Source organism: Mandrillus leucophaeus, unplaced genomic scaffold (genome assembly GCF_000951045.1).
Source record: "Mandrillus leucophaeus isolate KB7577 unplaced genomic scaffold, Mleu.le_1.0 Scaffold475, whole genome shotgun sequence".
In the NCBI taxonomy this organism is placed as follows: Eukaryota; Metazoa; Chordata; class Mammalia; order Primates; family Cercopithecidae; genus Mandrillus; species Mandrillus leucophaeus.
The window spans coordinates 405,541-428,469 of NW_012105087.1; the positions used below are offsets into that span (position 1 = coordinate 405,541).

The following is a 22,929-nucleotide window of genomic DNA, read 5'->3' on the forward strand; positions in this document are numbered from 1 at the left end:
TTTTTTTGAGACAGGGTCTCACCCTGTTGCCCAGGCTGGAGTGCAATGATGCAATCTCAGCTCACTGCAACTTCCGCCTCCTGGGGTCAGGCAATCCTCCTACCTCAGCCTCCTGAATAGCTGGGACTACAGGTGCATGTCACCACACACGGCAGATTTTTTTATTTTTTGGTACAGATGGGGTTTCTCCATGTTGCCCAGGCTAGTCTCAAACTCCTGAGCTCAAGCAATCTGCCTGCTTTGGACTCCCAAAGTGTTGGGATTACAGGCGTGAGCCACCACGCCTGGCCAACTTCTCACTCTTAAAGGCAAAATAGTGAACAGCAACTTAAAGATGAAAAAAGCTAAGGTTGCAATATTCAACAAGGCATCACATTCAACAACATACCCCTGGTCGGTTACACACATACTGGCTGAATTCCACACTCCTCTCTATGGTAAAAGAGTTCTGCAGGCTCTGATGTTGGCTGGAAAAAAACTAGGCACCTGCTCTTCCCAGCACTGAAATATGGCCAAAAAAGAAAAAAAAAACCCATAAACACACAGCAAAATCAGCAAGCAAAACTAGCATTTAGGCAGGGAGTGGTGGCTCACGCCTGTAATCTCAGCACTTTGGAAGCCCGAGTCGGGCGGATCACTTGAGGTCAAGAGTTCGAGACCAGCTTGGCCAACAAGGTGAAACTCCATTTCTACTAAAAATACAAAAATTAGCCAAGGTGTGGTGGTCGCGTGCCTATAGTCCCAGCTACCTGGAGGCTGAGGCAGGAGACTCGCTTGAACCCGGCAGGTGGAGGTTGCAGTCAGCCAAAATCATGCTCCTGGGTGATAGACGGAGACTGTCTCAAAGGGAGAAAAAAAAAAAAAAAAGCTAAGTAGCATTTATATGAAACTATGACTCCGATGTTGGGGGGTGAGGCAAGTAGAGAGGACAGAATATATCATAATGCCTTAAACAAAACTTTTGAGAGAGAGAAGACTATAAAACACCCTTTAAGCACTTACTCACTGGACTCCATTTGTTTCTAAGAAATAAGATATACAGACTCACTTTAGAAGGCTTCCTCCTACACTGTATCTGAGACACCATAAATATAAACATACATTATGTTGCCACTCTATGGTAAGGCTGAACCTGGACACTTCTAAGGAATGGAACAACCATGAAGACAGTTGGCCAAAGATAGGACTGACATTCACCCTGGGGGAGCTCCTCCTAGTAGCTACAACCCAACCCAAAACAGCTTCTGGGTTTGTGATGCTGGTGCTGGCTAATAAGCTGCGTAAGCGTTGTTTGTTTTTTGTAGAGAGGAGTCTCACTGTGTTGCCCAGGCTGGTCTCAAACTCCTGGCCTCAAGCAATCCTCCTGCCTCGTCCTCCCAAAGTACTGGGATTACAGACCTGAGCCACCGCGCCTGACCTACAAAAGTGCTTTTTTCACAACCACAGCACTGCCTCTCAAGGAGCTAACAGTCTGGCAGAAACTCGTGAAAACCAATTTCATGTCAGAGGTAGCAACCCCAACATTCTATCCCGGCTCTTTTTCTTAAGTGAAGAAAGGGACAGGGCGGGGGGCGGAACAATGGTATTAAAGACACTAGCAATATGACAACCAAAATAAACGAAGTTGAAACAGTACGTCCTGCCTTCTTCCTAAAGCCATTTCCTTCAATAGTGATAGGAGTGCAGGCCGTCTGCAAGTCATTAGTACGCTGCTATTTTCACTTTCACAAGGACCCTGGAAACCTCTGAAGAGCAAAATCCTCCTTTTCGCCTCACAGATACCATCCAACCCCCTTTCTGTGCTTCCTTCCTTCCTTCCCCAGAGAAAACCGAATAGGGACAATCCTCAGCAATCCGCTATTTTGCTTCACTGACAAGGGAGGTGGCGGGGGCGGGGGGAGTGAAAAGTGGAAAAGAACGTAGAGGAAGGTGAGAAGACACAGCGGAAGGAGTATGGGGGGAGGTCATCGTGGGGAAAAGACCAGGTATAAAAGAATGCAAGAAAATTGAGGGGAGAGTTATCAGAGGGAAACTTGCTAAGAAAAAAATAATAATAATAAGGACAGGAGAGGTAAAGAGGTGAGATCAGGTGAAGCAGCCCACGATGAATTAAGAGGTGGGCAGGAGGTACGGGGCCGGAGCCGTGACGCCCAGGGTCTAGGGCCAGTGGCTGGAAAAGTGGGCAGCAGGTATTCGGCAGACCGATGTCCTGGGAGTCAAGGGTGTGCGGAAAGCTCCAGACCCAGTTCCGGGACATCAGAGCCAGGAATCTATGAGGTTCCCAAGTACAGAGAACACGGGGCTCTTACCGGTAGTTTGGGGCTGACCTCGCCCTTGCAAAAGTGGCAGAAAAACCGGTGGGCGGCTACAGCGGCGCCCGAGTCCGCCCCGGCCGCCGAAGCCTCCGCCATTTTTGTCCTCCGCCGCGGCCGTCCGAGAGGGCAGCCGGCCCGTCCCTCGCCAGGCCGCTACCTCCCGGGCTGCAGTAGCCACCGCCGCCTCGGTGCGGCCCACCGCTTCAGAGCCCGCGTCGGTCACGTGAGTCGGCCAGACCCAGAGAGGCGGCGGCGCCAACAGCAACCCTGCGGCCCGCCTCCCAGCACCAAATAGGCGCAGGAAGGAGAGGCAAACCGCCCGCCCGCCGGCTCCACAAACAGCCCCTCGCTGGTCCTCCAGCCTTCCAGCGAGAAGAAAGAAAGAGCGTCCCCGGAAGCCGCCGAAACTCTAGCGTAGAGCGGCACGCGCTTTTTGCCTTTCCGCGTCCTCTTCGGTGGCCGTCCTCTTCCTTGAAAGGGCGGTGGGCTCCACTTCCGCTCAGAAGGCCAGCGGGAGCCGCAGGAAGCCGTCGCGGGAAGTTCAGCGGCATTGGGGTTGGTGCCTCTGAACTGCGCTGATCCTGAGGTTAGTGGAAAATGCTGTCTGAACGTGGCAGCACTGACTGGACCAAGAGACCAAATCCGGAATGGGAACCTGTGTAAAGGGAGTGTAGAGCTAGGAGCCAAGCGTCTTGTAAGTCCTTTCCGAGGATGGCAAGGGATCTGGGAATGCTTCTCCAAAGATACGCGGATGGACGAAATAGGTCTCTGGTGATACTGAGGCTTCTTAGGAATTGGAAGAAATAAGTAATGTTTGGTAGCAATTTGTAATAAGGAAGTAATCGTATAATAAACTACGTCCGTTTCTGATTGTGTCAACTTTGTCAAGGAGTAGAAGTTTAAGAATTGAATGCTGTCCTGCAAACAACGTAACCTCATCTCCTATTTGACACGCCCTGTTGAGAAACAGTTCTTTACCGCCTAAATTTCTTTTTCGAAATTATCATTTCCTTTATGAACTAAGAATAACACTGCCTGCTCACTTCCACTGTGCTGTGAACAGTGACCTTAATTCTTCCAAGCAATGAAGTGTAGAAACTAAGGTCTGTGACAGACTGCAAAATCATCTACTCCCAATCTTTAAAGAAAATCAGAATCATGCATAATCCCATAGAGGTATATTTGATGCACAGTCTTTTTCTTTGCATACATTTTTCCTTTTTTTACAATAATTGAATTTTTATATTTTTCAGCTTCTGTCACTTAATATATTATGAATAATTTTCCTCTGTTTGCTTTTTTTTTTGGTTTTTTTTTTTTGGAGACAGAGTCTCGCACTGTCGCCCGGGTTGGAGTGCAGTGGCGCGATCTCAGCTCACTGCAACCTCCGTCTCCTCACTTCAAGCGATTCTCCTGCCTCAGCCTCCCAAGTAGCTGGGATTACAGGCGCCCGCCACCACGCCAAGCTAAATTTTTTTTGTATTTTTAGTATAGAAGGGGTTCACTATGTTGGCCAGGCTGTTCTCAAACTCCTGACCTTGTGATACGCCCACCTCAGCCTCCCAAAGTGCTGGGATTGCAGGCATGAGCCACAGCGCCAGCCTATTATGAATAATTTTCTTCTACACGAATACACATGGTACTAAATAACTTTGTTGGCATAGTATGCCATTGTATGGGTATGCCATCATTTATTGTTAGACGTTAGATTGTTTCCAGTAAGTCTGTATTATAGAGAGAACTAATGACTTCATTATTATTAGCTTTTTATTCTTTCCTTGGATACAATATCCAAAAAGAAATTGTTGTTTCAAACATATGCAAGATTTTTAAGGCTTTTTGATATGTATTGTCAAATTACCCTCCAGAAAGAATACATGAATTTACACTCAGCAGCTCTGCCTCCAGCATGAAAGACTTTCCATTGTACCATTTTGGTGTTTTTTCCCTAGCTCTCAGACTCCCCAGTACCATGACTCAAGCAGAAATTAAGCTCTGTTCTTTGTTGCTGCAAGAGCATTTTGGAGAGATTGTAGAAAAAATTGGAGTCCATCTGATAAGAACCGGCAGCCAGCCACTAAGAGTAATTGCCCATGACACAGGAACATCACTGGATCAGGTATGTCTAAATGACATTAATTTTCTCTCATTTCACTAATTTATCTCACCCATCTTTGAATATTGTTCTTCTCACCCCAGAAAGGGAAAAATGAAGAAAACCTGCCCTGGGAGCAGAACAATGTTTTTTGGGGAAGAAAAGGATGGGACTTAGGCATCAACATTTTGTTTCTCAAAGTGTTCCTAGTTCATGACAGCTTTTAGGCAAATCTTTGCTCTTCCCATGCCATACCTCATTTATTCACAATAGGTCTTTTAATCTCAGTACTGCCTTTAAGGAATGAGAATGATGAAAGTAAATTGTGTTTTGAAAGATAAGGATCAGAGTAAATATAGCAAGGAATCTTCCTGATTTATTGTATTGATGTCTGATTCTTATTAGCTACTCCAATGGAGAGAAAATAAGTGCAGAAATTATCTAGCCATTTTCTTAGTAAGTTGTTGCTTAGTAAGTTGTTGGACAAAAAATTTCCAGCAGTAATGAGCTATATCTTCAGGTCTTTCCTCTCTTCTCTTTATGTCCCATCTAGGTGAAAAAAGCCCTGTGTGTCCTCATCCAACATAACCTGGTGAGTTATCAAGTGCACAAACGTGGTGTGGTGGAGTATGAAGCCCAGTGCAGCCGGGTATTGCGAATGCTTAGATATCCCCGGTACATCTATACTACCAAAACTCTGTACAGTGACACTGGAGAACTGATCGTTGAGGAGCTTCTGTTGAATGGCAAACTGACAATGTCAGCTGTTGTGAAGAAAGTGGCAGACCGGCTCACAGAGACCATGGAGGGTTAGTACTGTATCCATAGTTGTTAACAGAAGCATAGATCAGCTGGCTACAGGAATGGACCCTTAGCTATCTTAGGCCGTCTCATCTGCCTTTTTCCTCCTCTTATACAGATGGCAAGACTATGGACTATGCTGAAGTATCAAACACATTTGTACGACTGGCAGACACACACTTTGTACAACGCTGCCCCTCAGTACCTACCACTGAGAATTCAGACCCTGGGCCACCACCACCTGCCCCCACACTTGTCATTAATGAAAAGGACATGTACCTGGTTCCTAAGCTGAGCTTGATAGGTAAGGAATTTTAACCCCTGGAACTGTGACTTGCCTTAATTGTGGATTCTTCTTGATTGATTATCAAATGTATGAATCAGGTGAACATTTACCATTGGTAAATCAGACTGATTTACCAATCAGTCTGAACATTTGCTATGTGTCAAACATCGTGGTGGATAACAATGAAAAAATCATGGTCTCTGTCATGGGGCTTTAGGAGACATACATTAATCAGAAAATCACATCGATATATCATTAAACGATGATAAGTACTATGAAGGAAATATTCCTATGAAGGAACTGTCATAGTATTATGACACATACATTAATCAGAAAATCACATAGATATATGATTAAACCGTGATAAGTACCATGAAGGTAAAGTATGAGGTGTTATGAAAATATATAATGGAGGCCGGGCACGGTGGCTCAAGCCTGTAATCCCAGCACTTTGGGAGGCCGAGACGGGCGGATCACGAGGTCAGGAGATCCAGACCATCCTGGCTAACACGGTGAAACCCCGTCTCTACTAAAAAAATACAAAAATTAGCCGGGCATGGTGGCGGGTGCTGTAGTCCCAGCTACTCTGGAGGCTGAGGCAGGAGAATGGCATGAACCCGGGAGGCAGAGCTTGCAGTGAGCCAAGATCTGAGATCATGCCATTGCACTCCAGCTCTGTCACACTCCAGCCTGGGTAACAGAGCAAGACTCCATCTCAAAAAAAAAAAAAGCATTTGAGGAAATGAGAGAGTGTCAGTATAGCTAAAGCATTGTAAGCAAAGCAAAGAGGCATGAGATAAGGTTAGAGACATAGATAGGCAGGGGTCTGATATCAGAAGCTAATCAGGATCGACCTGCTTAGTACTTGGATGGGAAACAGGCAGGGACTAAATCAAGTAAGACCTTATAGAGCATTTGTTCTTTATGCTAAGAGCAAAGGAAAACCACTAAAGGATTTTTTAGGAAATGACATGATCTAATTTATACTTTTAAAAGATTTTTTGTCTACAGAAAGGATGGGAGAATGGGGCAAAGGTAAATGTTGACAGACTGGTGGAAAATGAAACAGAGGGTGAAGGAGACAAGTATTAAGAATGACATTTGTGTGTCTGACTTGCACATGTGGAAGAATGGTGATATCATTGGCCATGAAAGAGAGTATTGGAGGAGAAAGACTATAAGCTGCTTTTTGAACATGTTGAGTTTCAGATCATTTCATCCTTTACTTGAATTTCTTATAGCTCTTCAGCCCCCTAAGCAACTCTGATCTAGAGGCAGCTATAGATGCCTTTGGAGTGAAAGACACCTGCTCTCATGTTTGGTCATTTGCTGTCATACAGTCATACAGTCTAAGTGTTCAATTATTTGTTTGGCAGGAAAAGGTAAAAGGCGCAGATCATCTGATGAAGATGCTGCTGGGGAACCCAAGGCCAAGAGACCAAAACATACTACAGATAACAAGGAGGTAATGGGGCTTCTTGATTAGAAGTCCTCACCCTGAAGCAGGCCAGAAAGAGCACTCAGATAACAAGCCCCAAGAGAGCTTAAAGCTTCCTGAGCTAAGAAGCAGTAGGATTATGAACCTCATTAAATATTAGAAATAGAATGAACCATTCTATTCATTCACAAAGAATGAACCATTACTGTCTCCCTTCTGAGCCTTAATTCTTTCATTGAACAGAGATAACAGGCTATGTAAAAAGGGGCCTAGAAAAAGTTTAGATTGCTCAATATGGCAAGAACCTAAAAACAGTGGTGAAAAATGGGTCTAAAAACTATACATAGGCCTGAACTCATATTCAGTGCCTTCTTAGCATGCCTATAAAGATGTCAGTAAGCATCTCAAACTTGGTGTGGCCAAAACAGAATAATTGATTCCTCCTCTTAGTAAAAGACACTACCACCTAGGCCAGCCACCTAGGACACCACCATTTCTGCTTAGGCCAAAATCCTTGGAACCCTCTAATCTCACAGTAAAACATATCAGCCCAGTTTCCATAATTACCTCAAATCCAACCATTTCTCATCTTTTAACTGCCGTCTCTCATCAACTCTTTCCTAACCCTTTCGTTAATGGTCTCCCTAGCTGCATTCTTACCTACTTAGTAGCCAAAATGACTTTCTAAGTTCAAAACAAAACAATACATCCACTGATTAGACTCCTTTAATAGCTTTCCTTTACTCCTAGAAGAAATCCAAGATACGGGCTAGGAAGCCTTACATGATCTAGGTCTTCGTATGATCTGTTGGAGACAGGCTTTTCAACCTCACCTCTGACCCATCTCCGTCTTGCTCACTGTGTTCCCCCTACTGACTTTCTATCTCTTAAACATGTCAAACTCTTTCTAGTCTTTAAACTTTGGCCCTTATCATGCCTCTGGCTTCAAATGTTTGTCCCCAGATCTTCATGTAGTGGTCTCTGTTTTTATCATTTCTGTCTTAAATGCTCTTTTCATAGACTTCAAGCACCATTGTCCTCTCCTACACTGATCCCTACAACATTTCTCATTTCATATACTTCACAGCATTTATATTTATAACTGGAATTATTTATTATTTGTGTACATGTTTGTCTAAGAGGTGTGGACTTTATCCTGAAGACAAGGGAGAGCCATTGATGGATTTTAAGCAGAGAAATGAAGTAACTGGATTTATATGTTAGAAAGATTATTATAGCATAGCAGTTCCTAACCTGTACTACTCCATGGATGGATTTCAGAGAGTCTGCTTGTACTTATGTGCATTTTTCAGTGAAGCTCTCCATACCTTTCATTACATTCTTCAAAGGAACTGTGACCCAAAACAGTTTAAAAAAAAAAAAAAGAAATGGGAAGAATGATGCAAAACAAAATTAGAAGGAGAAAACCCAGTTATTCCTTTTATAATGTCTGCTATGTTTTAAAGGGGAAACAAAAGAAAAAAGAAAAACCAGTTAGGAGGTTATTGTAGTAATCCAGATGGGCCAAGATTTAGAGTCTGAAATAAGGTAATGATAGGAGAGAGAAAAGTAGACATCTGATAACTATGAAGAATAGATAGAACTTGGTAATGGGATGGTAGATTATGGACAGCAAGGGACTAGGGGTGATACCCAAGTTTGTAGCTTAAGAAATTGGGTTGGCCGGCCAAGCATGGTGACTCACGTCTGTAATCCCAGCACTTTGGGAGGCCGAGGCAGGTGGATCACCTGAGGTCAGAGTTCAAGACCAGCCTGGTCAACATGGTGAAACCCCGTCTCTACTAAAAATACAAAAATTAGCCGGCCATGGTGGTGGGTGCCTGTAATCACAGCTACTTGGGAGGCTGCAGCAGGATAATGGCCTGAACCTGGAAGGCAGAGGTTGCAGTGAACCGAGATTGCACCACTGAACTCCATCCTGGGTGACAGAGCGAGACTCTATCTCCAAAAAAAAAAAAAGAGAGAGAGAAAGAGAAAGAAAGAAATTGGGTTGTCTAGGCACAGTGGCTCTCGCCTGTAATCCCAGCATTTTGGGAGGCTGACGCAGAAGAATCACTTGAGCCCAGGAGTTTGAGACCAGCCTGGACAACATAGACCCTATCTCTACCAAAAAAAAAAAATCCACCAGACCTGATGGCACATGCTTGTAGTCCCAGCTACTGAGGGGCTGAGGTGGGAGGATCACTTGAGCCCAGGAAGTCAAGGCTGCAGTGAGCCACAATTGTGCCACTGCACTACAGCTTGGGCAACAGAGCAAGACCCTGTCTCAAAAAAAAAAAACAAAAAAAAAACTGGGATGGTTATAGTGCAGTTACCTGAAAACTTACAAAACAGAACAGTTTGGAGAACAAGTGAAAGTGTCAAATAGGCAGCTGAGTCTATGCATCTGAAGCCTAATAGAGGGTTCTAGGATAGGCCGGGTGCGGTGGCTCATGCCTGTAATCCTAGCAATTTGGGAGGCCGAGGCGGGTGATCACCTGAGGTGAGGAATTCGAGACCAGCCTAGCCAACATGGCGAAACCCCATCTCTACTAAAAATACAAAAACTAGCCAGGCATGGTGGCACAGGCCTGTAATCCCAGCTACTCAGGAAGCTGAGGCAGGAGAATCGCTTGAACCTGGAGGGTGGAGGTTGCAGTGAGCCGAGGTTGTGCCACTTCACTCCAGCCTGGGCGAAAGAGCAAAACTCCGTCTCAAAAAAAGAGAGAGAGGGTTCTAGGATAGAGTGACATATTTGGAAATGCACTAATAGTTGAAGCCTGGAGAGCAGATAAAATTACCCAAGTAGAGCACGTAGAATAAAAAGAAAGGAAAGGTATGGACAGAACCCTGACAAAACACCAGTATTATAGGTAGGATCTGAAAGAGGAATCAGTGGAGACTGAGGAAAGGTGGCCAGAAAGGTTCAAAGTAGCACCAAGAAAAAATAGTGTCAGCCAGGCCCAGTGGCTCACACCTGTAATCCTAACACTTTGGAAGGGCAAGGCTGGCGGATCACTTGAGCCTAGGAGTTTGAGACCATCCTGAGCAACATGGTGAGACCCTGTCTCTACAAAAAATACAAAAATTACCCAAGCGTGGTGGCACACACCTGTGGTCCCAGCTATTTGGGAGGCTGAGGTGAGAGGATCACCTGAGCCCAAGGAGGTCACGGCTGCAGTGAGCTACGATCACACCACTGCTCTCCAGCCTGGGTGACAAAGACCCTGTCTTTAAAAAGAAAAAAAAAAAAAAATGGTGTCATAAAATCCAAGGAGCCACATAAAGTTTTAAGAAGGAAAAAATGTCCAACCATGTCATATGCTTCCAAAAGGTTAAATAAGATCAGAAGTGGAAAGTATTATTTGAACTTAACAACATAGAGTCCTCAGGGACAATTGTGGAATTTCACTGGAATGCAAGTGACAATTGACATTTCAGTACAATGGTGGAAACGGGTTAAGTAAATCTAGATAGAGATAACAGCTGGGATGGCCAACTGTTTGAGAAGCTTGGCTGTGACAGTAAGGAAAAGAAGAGAAGGCATAGGGTTGAAGGAGAATTCTAGAGTAAAAGAGACTTGGACAGGGTAAAGGCTGATAAGAAGGCGGTAGAGAAGGAAAGGCTGAAGATGTTAGAGGACAGGGTAAAATAGAGCTGGATCCCCAAGAATGAATGAGAGAGTAAGATCTGGAATACCAATATGGGCATTAACCTTAGGTAAAAGGAACATTTTTCAGCTGTGATAAAAGTGAGTGAAAATATGAGTTAAGAACAAAAAAGAAAGAAATGTGGTGAGGATGTGCACAGAGCTGAGTAAGTTCTGGCTTAGTGGCTTCTATTTTCTCTGTGAAATCAGAGGCAAAGTCATCTGCCAAGAGTGAGAAGGAAGAAGGGTCAGGTTGGAGACTTGAGGGTAATGGAGAAGAGTTAAAATAGGGAGAGAAAGGGCGGTCATGGTGGCTCACGCCTGTAATCCCAGCACCAGCCTAGCCAACACTGTAAAACTCAAACTCTACTAAAAATACGAAAATTAGCCTAGCTCAGTGGTGGTTGCCTGTAATCCCAGCTACTCGGTAGGCTGAGGCAGGAGAATCGCTAGAACCCGAGAGGCAGAGGTTCCAGTGAGCCGAGATCACGCCACTGCACTCCAGTCTGGGTGACAAGAGCAAAACTCCATCTCAAAAAAAAAGTAAAATAATAAAATAGGGAGAGAAAGATTGGAGATGAGCTTAGAGAACCTGTTTGAAGTTGGGATTTGTCTAGACACCAATCTACATGACTGAATGATTTTTCTCCAACCAATTTAGTTGTTACTGTGTAGGAAAAGAAATGGTGAACCATTAAATCCAAGCTCCTCACCAGAAAACTTTACATTATATCTAAATGTTTCTCTCTAAATCTTTTCTCTTCCTCAGCCCATTCCAGATGACGGGATTTATTGGCAGGCCAACCTTGACAGATTCCACCAACACTTCCGTGACCAAGCCATTGTGAGTGCAGTAGCTAACAGGATGGACCAGGTAATACCTAAGTGGGTCTGTCATTGGTCATCAGGGACATTTACTTATTTGTCATATCTGGCCATTGGCACAGAGAGCCGGGGGCAGCACTGTGATTTCTGAATTCTAGTTTACTTTTCAAACAGACGAGCAGCGAGATTGTGCGAACCATGCTCCGAATGAGTGAGATTACCACTTCCTCTAGTGCTCCCTTCACCCAGCCATTGTCTTCCAATGAGGTGAGTTTCGTGTTCTTGCGCTAACTTTCTGACAGATTCTTGGGTATTAACAACGTTTATTATACACAGATCCTGGGTTTGGGTTGAGGTCTGAGCCTTGATAGAGAAGGGCGTTTGTTTGATGTGGAGCAGGGATTATCTTCAAGTGGTGAGCACTGAAATGTTTGGTCTCTTAGGATCCAGCTTTTAAAAATCTACACTATTCACTTAGTCAAAGTATCTGTTCGTCAAGTACAGCCTATTCCTAATTATTTTAAGAATCCACGATTTGGACTCTGAGAGCCTTGGCATTCAGGATATTATTTGACCCCTTGTATTTAAAATACTGATATCTAATATATCCAATATGTGTTATTTATATTACTTTCGTAGTAATACAGTCATGCACCACTTAACAACGGGATACATTCTGAGAAATGTGTCGTCAGGCCATTTCATCATTGTGTGAACATCGTAGGGTGTACTTACATGAACCTAGACGGTGTAGCCTACAGCACACCTAGACCGTATGGGATAGCCTATGGCTTCTAGGCTGTAAACCTGTACAGCATGTTACTGTACTGAATACTGTAGGCTGTTGTAATGCAGTGGCATCTGTGTATCTAAACATCTAAACCACAGAAAAGGTACAGTAAAAATATGGTATGAAAAATTAAAAACTACACCTCTTTAGTGCACTTAACATGAATGGAGCTTTCAGGACTAAAAGTTGCCCTGCGGGAGTCAGTGAATGAATGGCAAATGTGAATGTGAAGGTCTACATACTTAGGCTACACTGTATTTATTAAAAACAGTAACAGGCTGGGCAGGGTGGCTCACGCCTGTAATCCTAGCACTTTGGGAGGCCGAGGCTAGTGGATTGCTTGAGCTCAGGAGTTCGAGACCAGCCTGGGCAACATGGTGAAACCCGTCTACTAAAATACAAAAGAAAAAAAAAATTAGCCAGGCATGGTGGCGTGCACCTGTGGTCCCAGCTACTCGGGAGGCTGAGGCAGGAGTATCACTTGAACCCAGGAGGCAGAGGTTGCAGTGAGCCAAGATCATGCCACTGCACTCCAGCCTCACCACAAACGTGAGTAATGTGTTTCACGGCGGCATTGTGCTATGATGTTACAACAGCAAGAAATCACAAAACAGTAGGAATTTTTCAGCTCCAGTATAATCTTATGGGACCACAGCTGCACACAGTCCATTGTTGACTAAAATGTTATGTGGTGCATGACTATATTTACTTAAATATTCCTACATTTTTATATTGTTTATTTTAAAGTTCTACAGCCAGGTGCAATAACTCACACTTGTAATCCTAGAACTTTGGGAGGTTGAGGCAGAAGGATCCCTTGAGGCCAGGAGTTCAAGACCAACCTGGGCAACATGGCAAGACCCCCGTCTCTACAAAAAATGTTTTAAAAAAATTAGTTGGGTGTGGTGCCACATGCCTATAGTCACAGCTATTCGAGAGACTGAGGCAGGAGGATTGCTTGAGCCCAGGAGTTTGAGGTTGCAGTGAACTGTGATCATGCCACTGCACTACAGCTTAAACAACAGAGCAAAACCTTATTTCAAAAAAAAAAAAAAAAAGGCCGGATGCAGCGCCTCACACGTATAATTCCAGCACTTTGGGAGGCTGAGATGGGCAGATCACCTGAGGAGTTCAAGACCAGCATAGTCCAACATGGTGAAACTTCATCTCTACTAAAAATACAGAAATTAGCCAGGCATGGTGGTGGGCGCCTGTAGTCCCAGCTACGTGGGAGGCTGAGGCTGGAGAATCGCTTGAACCCAGGAGTGGGAGGTTGCAGAGAGCTGAGATCACACCACTGCATTCCAGCTTGGGAGACAGAGTGAGACTCTGTCTCAAAAAAAAAAAAAAAAAGGTTTGGTATGTATCTTTATTCAGACCTTGCATACTCTAACATATGTGTGGGTGTATGTATGTTTTAACCCCAAAATGGGACTATTCATGCTGGCTTGGCTTTTTTTTTTTTTTTTCATTTTTTTGTGACAGAGTCTCACTCTTTCACCCAGGCTGGAGTGCAATAGCATGATCTCAGCTCACTGCAACCTTCAGCTCCTGGGTTCAAGGCATTCTCCTGCTCATCCTCCCGAGTAACTGGGATCACAGGCCCATGCCACCACACCAGGCTAAATTTTGTATTTTTAGTAGAGACAGGGTTTCACTATGTTGGCCAGGCTGGTCTTGAACTCCTGACCTCAAGTGATCCGCCCACCTCGGCCTCTCAAAGTGCTGGGGTTACAAAGGCATGATCTACCGCACCCGACCTATTCATATTGTTCTATAACTTGTTTTTTTATATGATAGTGTATGTAAAACTTTTCATGTCAGTTTCTATAGATTTGTCTCATTCTTCATAATGACTGTATCATATTCCACTTAATGGCCATGCTATATTTTAGTGTACTCCTCAGTACTGGTCATTTGGGTGTTTCTAATTTTTTACTCTTACAAACAATCCTGCTATGAATATTTTTGGACAGTTTTGTGATAAAACTAAAATTAAAACTTTTTTTTTTTTTTGAGACGGAGTTTCGCCCTTGTAGCCCAGGCTGGAGAGCAATGGCACAATCTCGGCTCACTGCAACCTCTGCCTTCCAGGTTCAAGTGATTCTCCTGCCTCAGCCTCCCAAATAGCTGGGATTACAGGCATGCGCCACCACGTCCAGCTAACTCTGTATTTTTACTAGAGACAGGGTTTCACCATGTTGGTCAGGCTCTCCAACTCTTGACCCAAAGTGATCCACCTGCCGCAGCCTCCCAGAGTGCTGGGATTATAGGCGTTAGCCACTGCGCCCAGCCTAAAACATCTTTATTTCAGTAAAGTTAGGAGTTCTAAGTTCCCAAACCCATTTTAAGTGTCTTTTGCTCCATAGATCTTCAGATCCCTACCTGTTGGCTATAACATCTCTAAGCAAGTTCTTGATCAGTATCTCACTCTGCTGGCAGATGATCCGGTAAGTCTATTTTTGCTGTTTTTCTTTTTTCTTTAGTCTGTACTGTTGATAATTTACTTCTGCACTGATATCTAGTATCATTCTCCTGTAGAGTTATTTTCTGCCTAGCCAACCCAGACAATTTCTCCACATCATTTGATGGGAGATCAAATGATGTGGAGAAATTGGGTTGGCTAGGCAGAGAATAGTCTGTCTGCTGCAGACTTTTGGTCAGATTTGTTCCATTGGAAACAGAATCACTGGACTTCCATTCAGTTAACACTCTCTCTTTTTCTTAATAGCTAGAGTTTGTTGGAAAGTCTGGCGACAGTGGTGGAGGAATGTATGTCATCAGTATCCTTACCAGTTATTTCCTTAGAGTCAGGCAGCCAGACCTATAAATCAGAATGGTGCTTTAGGAAAGAAAGATTTGATAATGTTTATTACACTAAATAAGTTAGAAAATTGAAATAATTGTTAAATAAATTTTTCTATGAATTTCCAGTGAACTGCATTGATAATAAAGAAGTAAAAAGAAGCCAGGCATAGTGGCTCACACCTGTAATCCTAGAACTTTGGGAGGCTGAGGCAGGTGAATTGCATGAACCCAGGAGTTCAGGATCACCTAAGCAACATGGCAAAACCCCATCTCTACAAAAAATACAAAAACTAGCCAGATGTAATGATGCGTGCTTGTAGTCCAGCTCTTCAGGAGGCTGAGGTGGAAGGATCGCTTGAGCTCAGGAGACAGGGGTTGCAGTAAGCTGAGATGATGCCACTGTACTCCAACCTGGGTGACAGAGTGAGACCCTGTCTCAAAAAAAAGAAGTAAAAAGGACTTTTAATCCGCCAAATTGTAGTTAAGCAAAACCCTTACTTAAATACTTGTATTAAAGTTTTGGAATATTTACGTACCATAACTGAAACCATAAATTATAACATGAAAAGCAAAATAGCTTTAAAATAGAAACTTAGGAGTAAAACTCAGATCATAATAACTAGGCCAAAACATTACTGAGTGACCTTAATTCTCTACATAAAGACCTCCATAAGGCATTAGCATCCCTAGCCACAGCCACTCTGGAGTCTGTCGTACAGGAGAGGTAAGGGGGACACTGGGTTTGGGATCACATACTTCCTATCCCCAATGAAGTAATTTGATCATTATGTAAGCAACCAATATAACCACACCTTGGCACACTTTGCCCCATTTTTTCACTGGACTCCTATGGATCGCATTAATACTGCTCTTTACCCTAAAATAACCTACTGCTTAATTCCAATTAACCAGCCTCCCTAAAGCCTTTGCTTACAAATGTAGGAACTGTGGCACTCAAATGAGTCAGCAGTTGGTGACTGCCTTATGATTAACATCAGTTGGTGATGCCTTACCATCACCAGCCTGTGGAGCTGTAGAATAATTTTCTGATCACTGTTCCTTTCTGGTCCTGGCTCCACACATGGAATAGAACAACCACCCCATCTATGACTGGGAACTAAAGCTAATCTTCTATGTTAGCATGCCATTTGCTTTCTTCATTCCTTTCCAGATTTGGGTCTCGCTGTGCTAGAATATTCCGTCTAGTTTTGCAGAAGAAACACCTAGAGCAGAAGCAAGTGGAAGACTTTGCAATGATTCCTGCCAAGGAGGCAAAGGATATGCTATATAAGATGCTCTCAGAAAATTTCATGTCACTCCAGGTAACCAACCAAGGGTGTAATAATTGCCAACCAGCAATGCTGGCCTAGGGTGAGAGAAACTTCTTAGGGAAACATACTGAACCCCCAAGCAAACTCTATATCCAGCTCTGAGACAAAAAAACATGATTCACAAGCACTTGGAGGATAATGTGGGGCCTTAACTGCCCTAGTAAGAAAGAGGCAGCCGGGCACAGTGACTCACACCTGTAATCCCAGCACTTTGGGAGGCCAAGGTGGGCAGATCACTTGAGGTCAGGAGTTCGAGACCAGCCTGGCCAACATGGTGTAACTCCGTCTCTACTAAAATACAAAACCATTAGCTGGGCCTGGTGGCACGCACCTATAATCCTAGCTACTCAGGAGGCTGAGGCAGGAAGGAGAATCTCTTGAACCCGAGAGGGGGAGGTTGCAGTGAGCCAAGATCGAGCCACTGCACTCCAGCCTGAGCGACAGAGTGAGACTCTGTCTCAAAAAAAAAAAAAAGAGGCACAGCCAGGACGTCACCCCAAAGCCATCCTGTCTTTTTTCTCTTCTATTTCTGTCCTTCCTTAAGCCTTAATTCTGTAATAGTTTAAATTTATCAACACATCTAACTGAGTCTGCAGGGCTATGTAGTAGACCCTATGAGTAAATAGAATGGATTTTGGAGTCAGATTAGAGCTCTGCCTTACCCAGTTACATTAAGCAAGTTACATTTTTCCCATCTATAAAACAGTGATGAATGGTGATAATAAAAATAATATGGTTGCCAGGCGCGGTGGCTTATGCCTGTAATCCCAGCACTTTGGGAGGCCTCGGCGGACAGATCACTTGAGGTCAGGAGTTCGAGACCAGCCTAGCCAACCTGTTGAAACCCTGTCTCTACTAAAAATACAAAAATTAGCTGGGTGTAGTGGCGTGTGTCTGTAATCCCAGCTACTCAGGAGACAGGAAGGAGAATTGCTTGAACCCGGGAGGCAGAGGTTACAGTGAGCCGAGATTGCACCACTGCACTCCAGCCTGGGCAAAAGAGCAAGACTCCGTCTCAAAAATAATAATAATATGGTTTTCTGTGAAGATCAAATAGAATTTACCTGGCACATAGAGTTGCTCAGTAAATGTTAGTTGCCTTCCCTTTCTTCCCCAGCTCAGGATGCTGACAGTCATATAAAAAAACAGGGAAGCCCAGCTCTCCGTTTGACTAAGTATGACATAAACCACAGAGACTGGGTCGAGCACAACTGTAATCTCAGCACTTTGGGAAGCCAAGGCAGGATGCTCATTTGAGCCCAGGAATTCAAGACCAGCCTGGGCAATATAGTGAGACCATGTCTCCCCCACGCCCAAAAAAGTAAAAAATTAGCCGAGCATGGTGGTGCATGCCTGTAGTTCTGGCTACTCGGGAGACTGAGGTGGGAGGATTGCTTGAGCCGGAGGTAGAAGTTGCAGTGAGCTGATATCATGCCACCACACTCCATCCTAGGTAACAGAGCAAGACCCAGTCTCTAAATAAATAAATAAATAAACACAGGTACTGAATGACTAGGAAACAGGAAAGTATAAGTAAAAAAGAGGGCTGAGTAACTCCAAGTGGAATGAGTGTGTACTTTGCCAGTTCTAAAACAGTATAATTTCTGTTATTTTTCTTTCTATTGGACAAATAGGAAATTCCCAAAACACCAGACCATGCCCCATCCAGGACCTTCTATTTATATACTGTGAACATCCTGTCAGCTGCCCGAATGTTGTTGCACAGGTGCTATAAGGTAACTCCACACGGACAAGTCCCCCTCATATGCCCACTTCGCCCTGAGCTGCTGAAATAGAACTATGTACATTCCTTGGTCTGTCTTCTCTTTCCTCAGAGCATAGCCAACTTGATAGAAAGGAGGCAATTTGAAACCAAAGAGAATAAGTAAGTAACATTTTCAGTTGAGTTATTTACAATTTTCAAAGTCAAGGGCCTAAGGGGGAAATTTCCTCTAGAAATAGGAACTAATAGATGCTGGGCCTGGCAGGGTGGCTCATGCCTATAATCCCAGCACTTTGGGAGGCCGAGGCAGGTGGATCACTTGAGGTCAGGAGTTAGAGACCAACCTGGCCAACATGGTGAAACCCTGTCTTCACTAAAAATACAAAAATTAGCTGGGCGTGGTGGCGGGCACCTATAGTCCCAGCTACTTGGGAGGCTAAGGCAGGAGAATCACTTAAACCCAGTGAGTGGAGCTTGCAGTGAGCCAAGATCATGCCACTGCACTCCAGCCTGGGCAACAGAGTGACACTCCATCTCAAAAAAAAATATTTTTTTGAGAAATAGGAACCAATAGAGATAGCAACCAGTCTACTTGCATTGAATCATTGGCTCAGATTAGTATAAATCATGCATTAGTCTACACTTTTCTAACATGCTCCCAGTGAAGTAATTTTTCAGATTAAATTTATGAGAAACGTACAAATGCACCAAACTTTAAGTGCAAATGAGAGGCAGTAAGAATTTCAGGATTAAAGTTCTATTTCCCAGTAAGTTTGTAGAAAATGTCCTTAGAAGGTAACATTATCTACTTTGACCAGGAAAATGGTAAAAGGGTGGTGGGCTGTGCCTCAGACATACGTAGTAAGAGAATCTCCCAGGTTAGGGAACATGTTTCAGAGTTGTGTTTGTTTGACAGGCGTCTACTAGAAAAATCTCAGAGGGTAGAAGCCATCATTGCATCTATGCAGGCTACAGGTGCAGAGGAAGCACAGTTACAAGAAATAGAGGAGATGATCACAGCTCCTGAACGTCAGCAGCTAGAGACCCTGAAACGTAATGTCAACAAGTAAGCATCACAAACTTCAGACCTACATTTCAAAATACTATCCAGAAAATCCATTTTGACATCTGTAACCCTCCAACTTAGCATGAGCAAACCTAAACTCACCGTCTTCTCCAGCTAACTGAACAGAATTTAATCCACCTATTTTTGTAAACTAGCAGTTCTGAAGATGTTCTCAGCTTCTTCTCCATCACCATATACACTCTCTTATTCATCAAGTACTGGTAAATTTTTTTTAAGAGGGGATTATGGCTGTGTTGCCCAGACTGGCCTTGAACGCCTAGGTTCAAACAATCTTCCTGCTCAGCCTCCCAAGTAGCTGGGACTACAGGCAAGTGCCACTGCACTGACTTACTTTTACTTCAGTAATGCGTCTCAAATCTGGCCTTTCTAAGTATTTTTTTGGATGCTAGGTTAGTGGTTGCTTATTTCATTTTTGGATTGTTCATTGCTAGTGTTATACAAAAACAACTAACTTTTGTGTTGTGATTTTGTATCCCACAACAATTAAGACTACCCTCCCCCGGCCAGGCGCGGTGGCTCAAGCCTGTAATCCCAGCACTTTGGGAGGCCGAGATGGGCGGATCACAAGGTCAGGAGATCGAGGCCATCCCGGCTAACCCGGTGAAACCCCGTCTCTACTAAAAAAAAATATACAAAAAACTAGCCAGGCGATGTAGCGGGCACCTGTAGTCCCAGCTACTCGGGAGGCTGAGGCAGGAGAATGGCGTAAACCCGGGAGGCGGAGCTTGCAGTGAGCTGAGATCCGGCCACTGCACTGCAGCCTGGGCGACAGAGCGAGACGCCGTCTCAAAAAAAAAAAAAAAAAAAAAAAGACTACCCTCCCCCAGGACAGAGGCTCTGTATTTTGCATTCTTAGCAGTTTCCATGGTGTCTGGCACATAAAAGATGCTTGGTAAATGGCAGAATGATCTACTGGTTCTCCTGCCTTCTTGCCATCCACTCTCAGGGGTAACCAAGCAGTTATCCATGGCCACACCACCCTAGCCTCTAATCTTAAATATGCTAATGAACATTCAGTCTAGGCAAATAAATGTTTTTACTTTTTCACTCAGGTTGGATGCCAGTGAGATCCAGGTGGACGAAACCATCTTCCTGCTGGAGTCTTACATTGAGTGCACCATGAAGAGACAGTGATCCAGAAGCATCTTCCTCAAAAGATCTGGGGGGAGGGGATGGAAAGCAAAATAAAGGAAGTACCTGGATGCATTATTTGCAGTGGGATAAGTTGCAGATTCTTCAACTAAACCCCCCTGTCTATCCCCTGCAGCCCAGGATACACCTGAAAGAATCTGGCATATTTAGATCCATTGCTATAATCTCCCCTCATCAAATCTTGGCACTGGGAAGAACCTTAAATCAACAGGATTAATCATCTATCAGATGTATCTGTATCCATGAAGAAGTTACCCACACCTATGGTTACCTACATCCCTGGCAGTAGAAAACTTCTTCCTAAGAAGTTAATTTTATTTTCAAATGTCTATGCCTGTTCTTTATTTTGTTGAGATAGATAGATAGATAAGATAAGATAGATAAGACAGAAAATTTGTTGTTGAGACAGGATCTCACTCTGTCACCCAGGCTGGGGTATAATAGTGCAATCACAGCTCCCTGCAACCTTGACCTCCTGAGCTCAAGCGTCCTTGCACGTCAGCCTCTGGAGCAGCTGGGACTACAGGCATGCACCACACATACCTGGCTAATGTTTTCTTTTTTTTTTTTTTTTGTAGAGACGGAGCCTCCCTGTGTTGCCCAGGCTGATGAACTAATTTCTAACACACACATAGTGTAGGGAATGTGAAAGGCTATCACAGAGTAGAAGAAAAAGTTATTTTGAGGGTTAGCAGGTAGATTGTCCCAAGCAGTCACACTAGAATCTGGACTGAAGCCACATTTGCCAGCTCCAAGCTTCTAACACATCTGAAACTATGTAGAACAGCTAGCCCAATGCCTGGCATATGATAAGCATACAGTAAATGAGTACCTTCCTCTTCTCCATGGTTCCTTAAAACTGGCAACGCTAAATTGTCTCTCTCAGTATCATGGATATAATTTGTCCCAGCAGCTTTAATTCATTTAAAGCAGTTAAATGTTGTTTTATAATATCTTCAGTTTGGTCTCACCAATGTGTTTTCTAATTCTTTAAACACTTGAGTGCCAAACAATTGCCAGCCACCATACTAAACACAACATACAAAGATAAGTAAGACACCATCTCTGCCTTCAGACCAGTCACCATCATTTACTAAGCACCTGTTTTGTGCTAAGTACTGGGGTAAGCCTTGGAGTTATAAACATTAATAAATTTTGAGCATACAGTCTAGTAGGAGGAGACAAATAAGTACATAAGTACAAGTATTGGAGGTGCTACAGTAGAAGAGTAACTCCGTACGGAGAGGCCAGAAAGGGAAAAGGGTCAGGCAGGAAAGGGAACACAGAGAAAGTGACAATGTATAGTTTGAAAGATGAGGATGTTTTATTTGCAAACTATCTTAACAAGGGATTAATAACCAGAATACACAAGGAGCTCAAGCAATAGCAAAAAGAACAAATAATCCAACTTTAAAATAGCCAAAAGATCTGAATAGGTAGTTTTCAAAAGAAGATATACAAATGGCCAACAGATATATCAAAAAATGTTCAACATCACTAATCAGAGAAATGGAAATCAAAATCACACAGATATCATCTCACCCCAATTAGTTACTTTTACCAAAAAGAAAGAATGAATGCTAGTGAGGATGTGGAAAAAGGAAAGCCCTGCCTGGTACACTATTGGGAATGTAAATTGGTACAGCCACCATGGAAGACTACAGAGGTTCCTCAAAAAACTAAAAATAGATCTGTATGCTCCAGCAGTTCCACTACTGGGTATATATCTCTCTCTCTCCAAAAGGAAAGAAATCAATATATCAAAAAGATACCTGCACTCCCATGTTTATTGCAGCACTATTCACGATAGCCAAAACATGGAATCAACCTAAGTGCCCATCAATAGATGAAAGGCTAAAGAAAATGTATATATTATTCAGCCGGAAGAATGAATGAAATCCTGTCATTAGCAGCAACATGGATGGAATTAGAGGTCACTATGTTAAGTAAAATAAACCAAGCACAGAAACAAATATTGCATGTTCTCTCTCACATGGGAGCTAAAAAAGTGGATCTCAAGAAAATAGAGAATAGATTGGTATTACCAGAAGCTAGGAAGGATGGGGAGGATGAAGAGAGGTTGATTAGTGGGCACAGATTAATACAGTTTGAAGAAATAAGACCTAGTGTTAGATAGATCAGCAGGGTAGCATAGTTATTTACTGTACATTTCAAAACAGCTAAAAGAATAATTTTGATGGTGGCTCAATCCTATAATCCCAACACACTGGGAGGATCAGTTGAAGCTAGCAGTTCAAGAACAGCCTGGGCAGCATAGTGAGATTTCATCTTTACAAAAAATTTAAAAATTAGCCAGGTGTGGTAGTGCGCACCTGTAATCCCAGCTACTCAGGAGGCTGAGGCAGGAGAATCGCTTGAACCAGGGAGGTGGAGGTTGCAGTGAGCCGAGATCGCGCCACTGCACTCCAGCCTGGGTGACAGAGCAAGACTCCGTCTCAAAAAAAGAAAAAAAGCCAGGCGTTGTGGTGGGCGCCCTGTAATCCCAGCTACTTGGGAAGCTAAAGCACGAGAATGGTTTCAACCTGGGAGATGGAGGTTGCAGTGAGCTGGGATCACGCCAGTGCACTCCAGTCTGGGTGGTGGTGCGAGACTCTCAAAACGAAACATC

General features: G+C 43.7%; 2 protein-coding genes and 1 pseudogene across 4 annotated transcripts in view; 1 reads left to right on the forward strand and 2 right to left on the reverse strand.

Moving 5' to 3' along the window:
- The window catches only part of RNF115 (ring finger protein 115), an 86,200-nt gene extending 83,545 nt beyond the window's left edge, over positions 1–2,655 (reverse strand). Inside the window, exon 1 of the mRNA XM_011995185.1 lies at positions 2,310–2,655. Within this exon, the coding sequence (XP_011850575.1) occupies positions 2,310–2,411 (102 nt within the window). The 5' untranslated portion in view covers positions 2,412–2,655. The remainder of the gene's footprint in view (positions 1–2,309) is intronic.
- The window catches only part of LOC105550294, a 931,651-nt pseudogene that overhangs the window by 403,756 nt on the left and 504,966 nt on the right, over positions 1–22,929 (reverse strand). The gene's annotated exons all lie outside the window — the stretch shown is intronic.
- Positions 2,601–22,273, forward strand: POLR3C (polymerase (RNA) III (DNA directed) polypeptide C (62kD)). 2 transcript variants are annotated; one of them, XM_011995183.1, is made up of 15 exons: positions 2,601–2,901; positions 4,268–4,434; positions 4,964–5,219; positions 5,330–5,515; positions 6,874–6,962; positions 11,354–11,458; positions 11,584–11,676; positions 14,569–14,649; positions 14,931–14,982; positions 15,671–15,731; positions 16,179–16,329; positions 17,973–18,074; positions 18,174–18,223; positions 18,978–19,127; positions 20,201–22,273. In XM_011995183.1, the coding sequence occupies exons 2-15, from the start codon at positions 4,288–4,290 to the stop codon at positions 20,280–20,282; spliced, it is 1,605 nt and encodes a 534-aa protein (XP_011850573.1). In that variant the 5' UTR covers positions 2,601–2,901; positions 4,268–4,287; the 3' UTR covers positions 20,283–22,273. The 2 variants fall into 2 exon arrangements, with proteins under 2 accessions (XP_011850573.1, XP_011850572.1); XM_011995182.1 differs by lacking the exon at positions 2,601–2,901 and adding an exon at positions 2,983–3,079.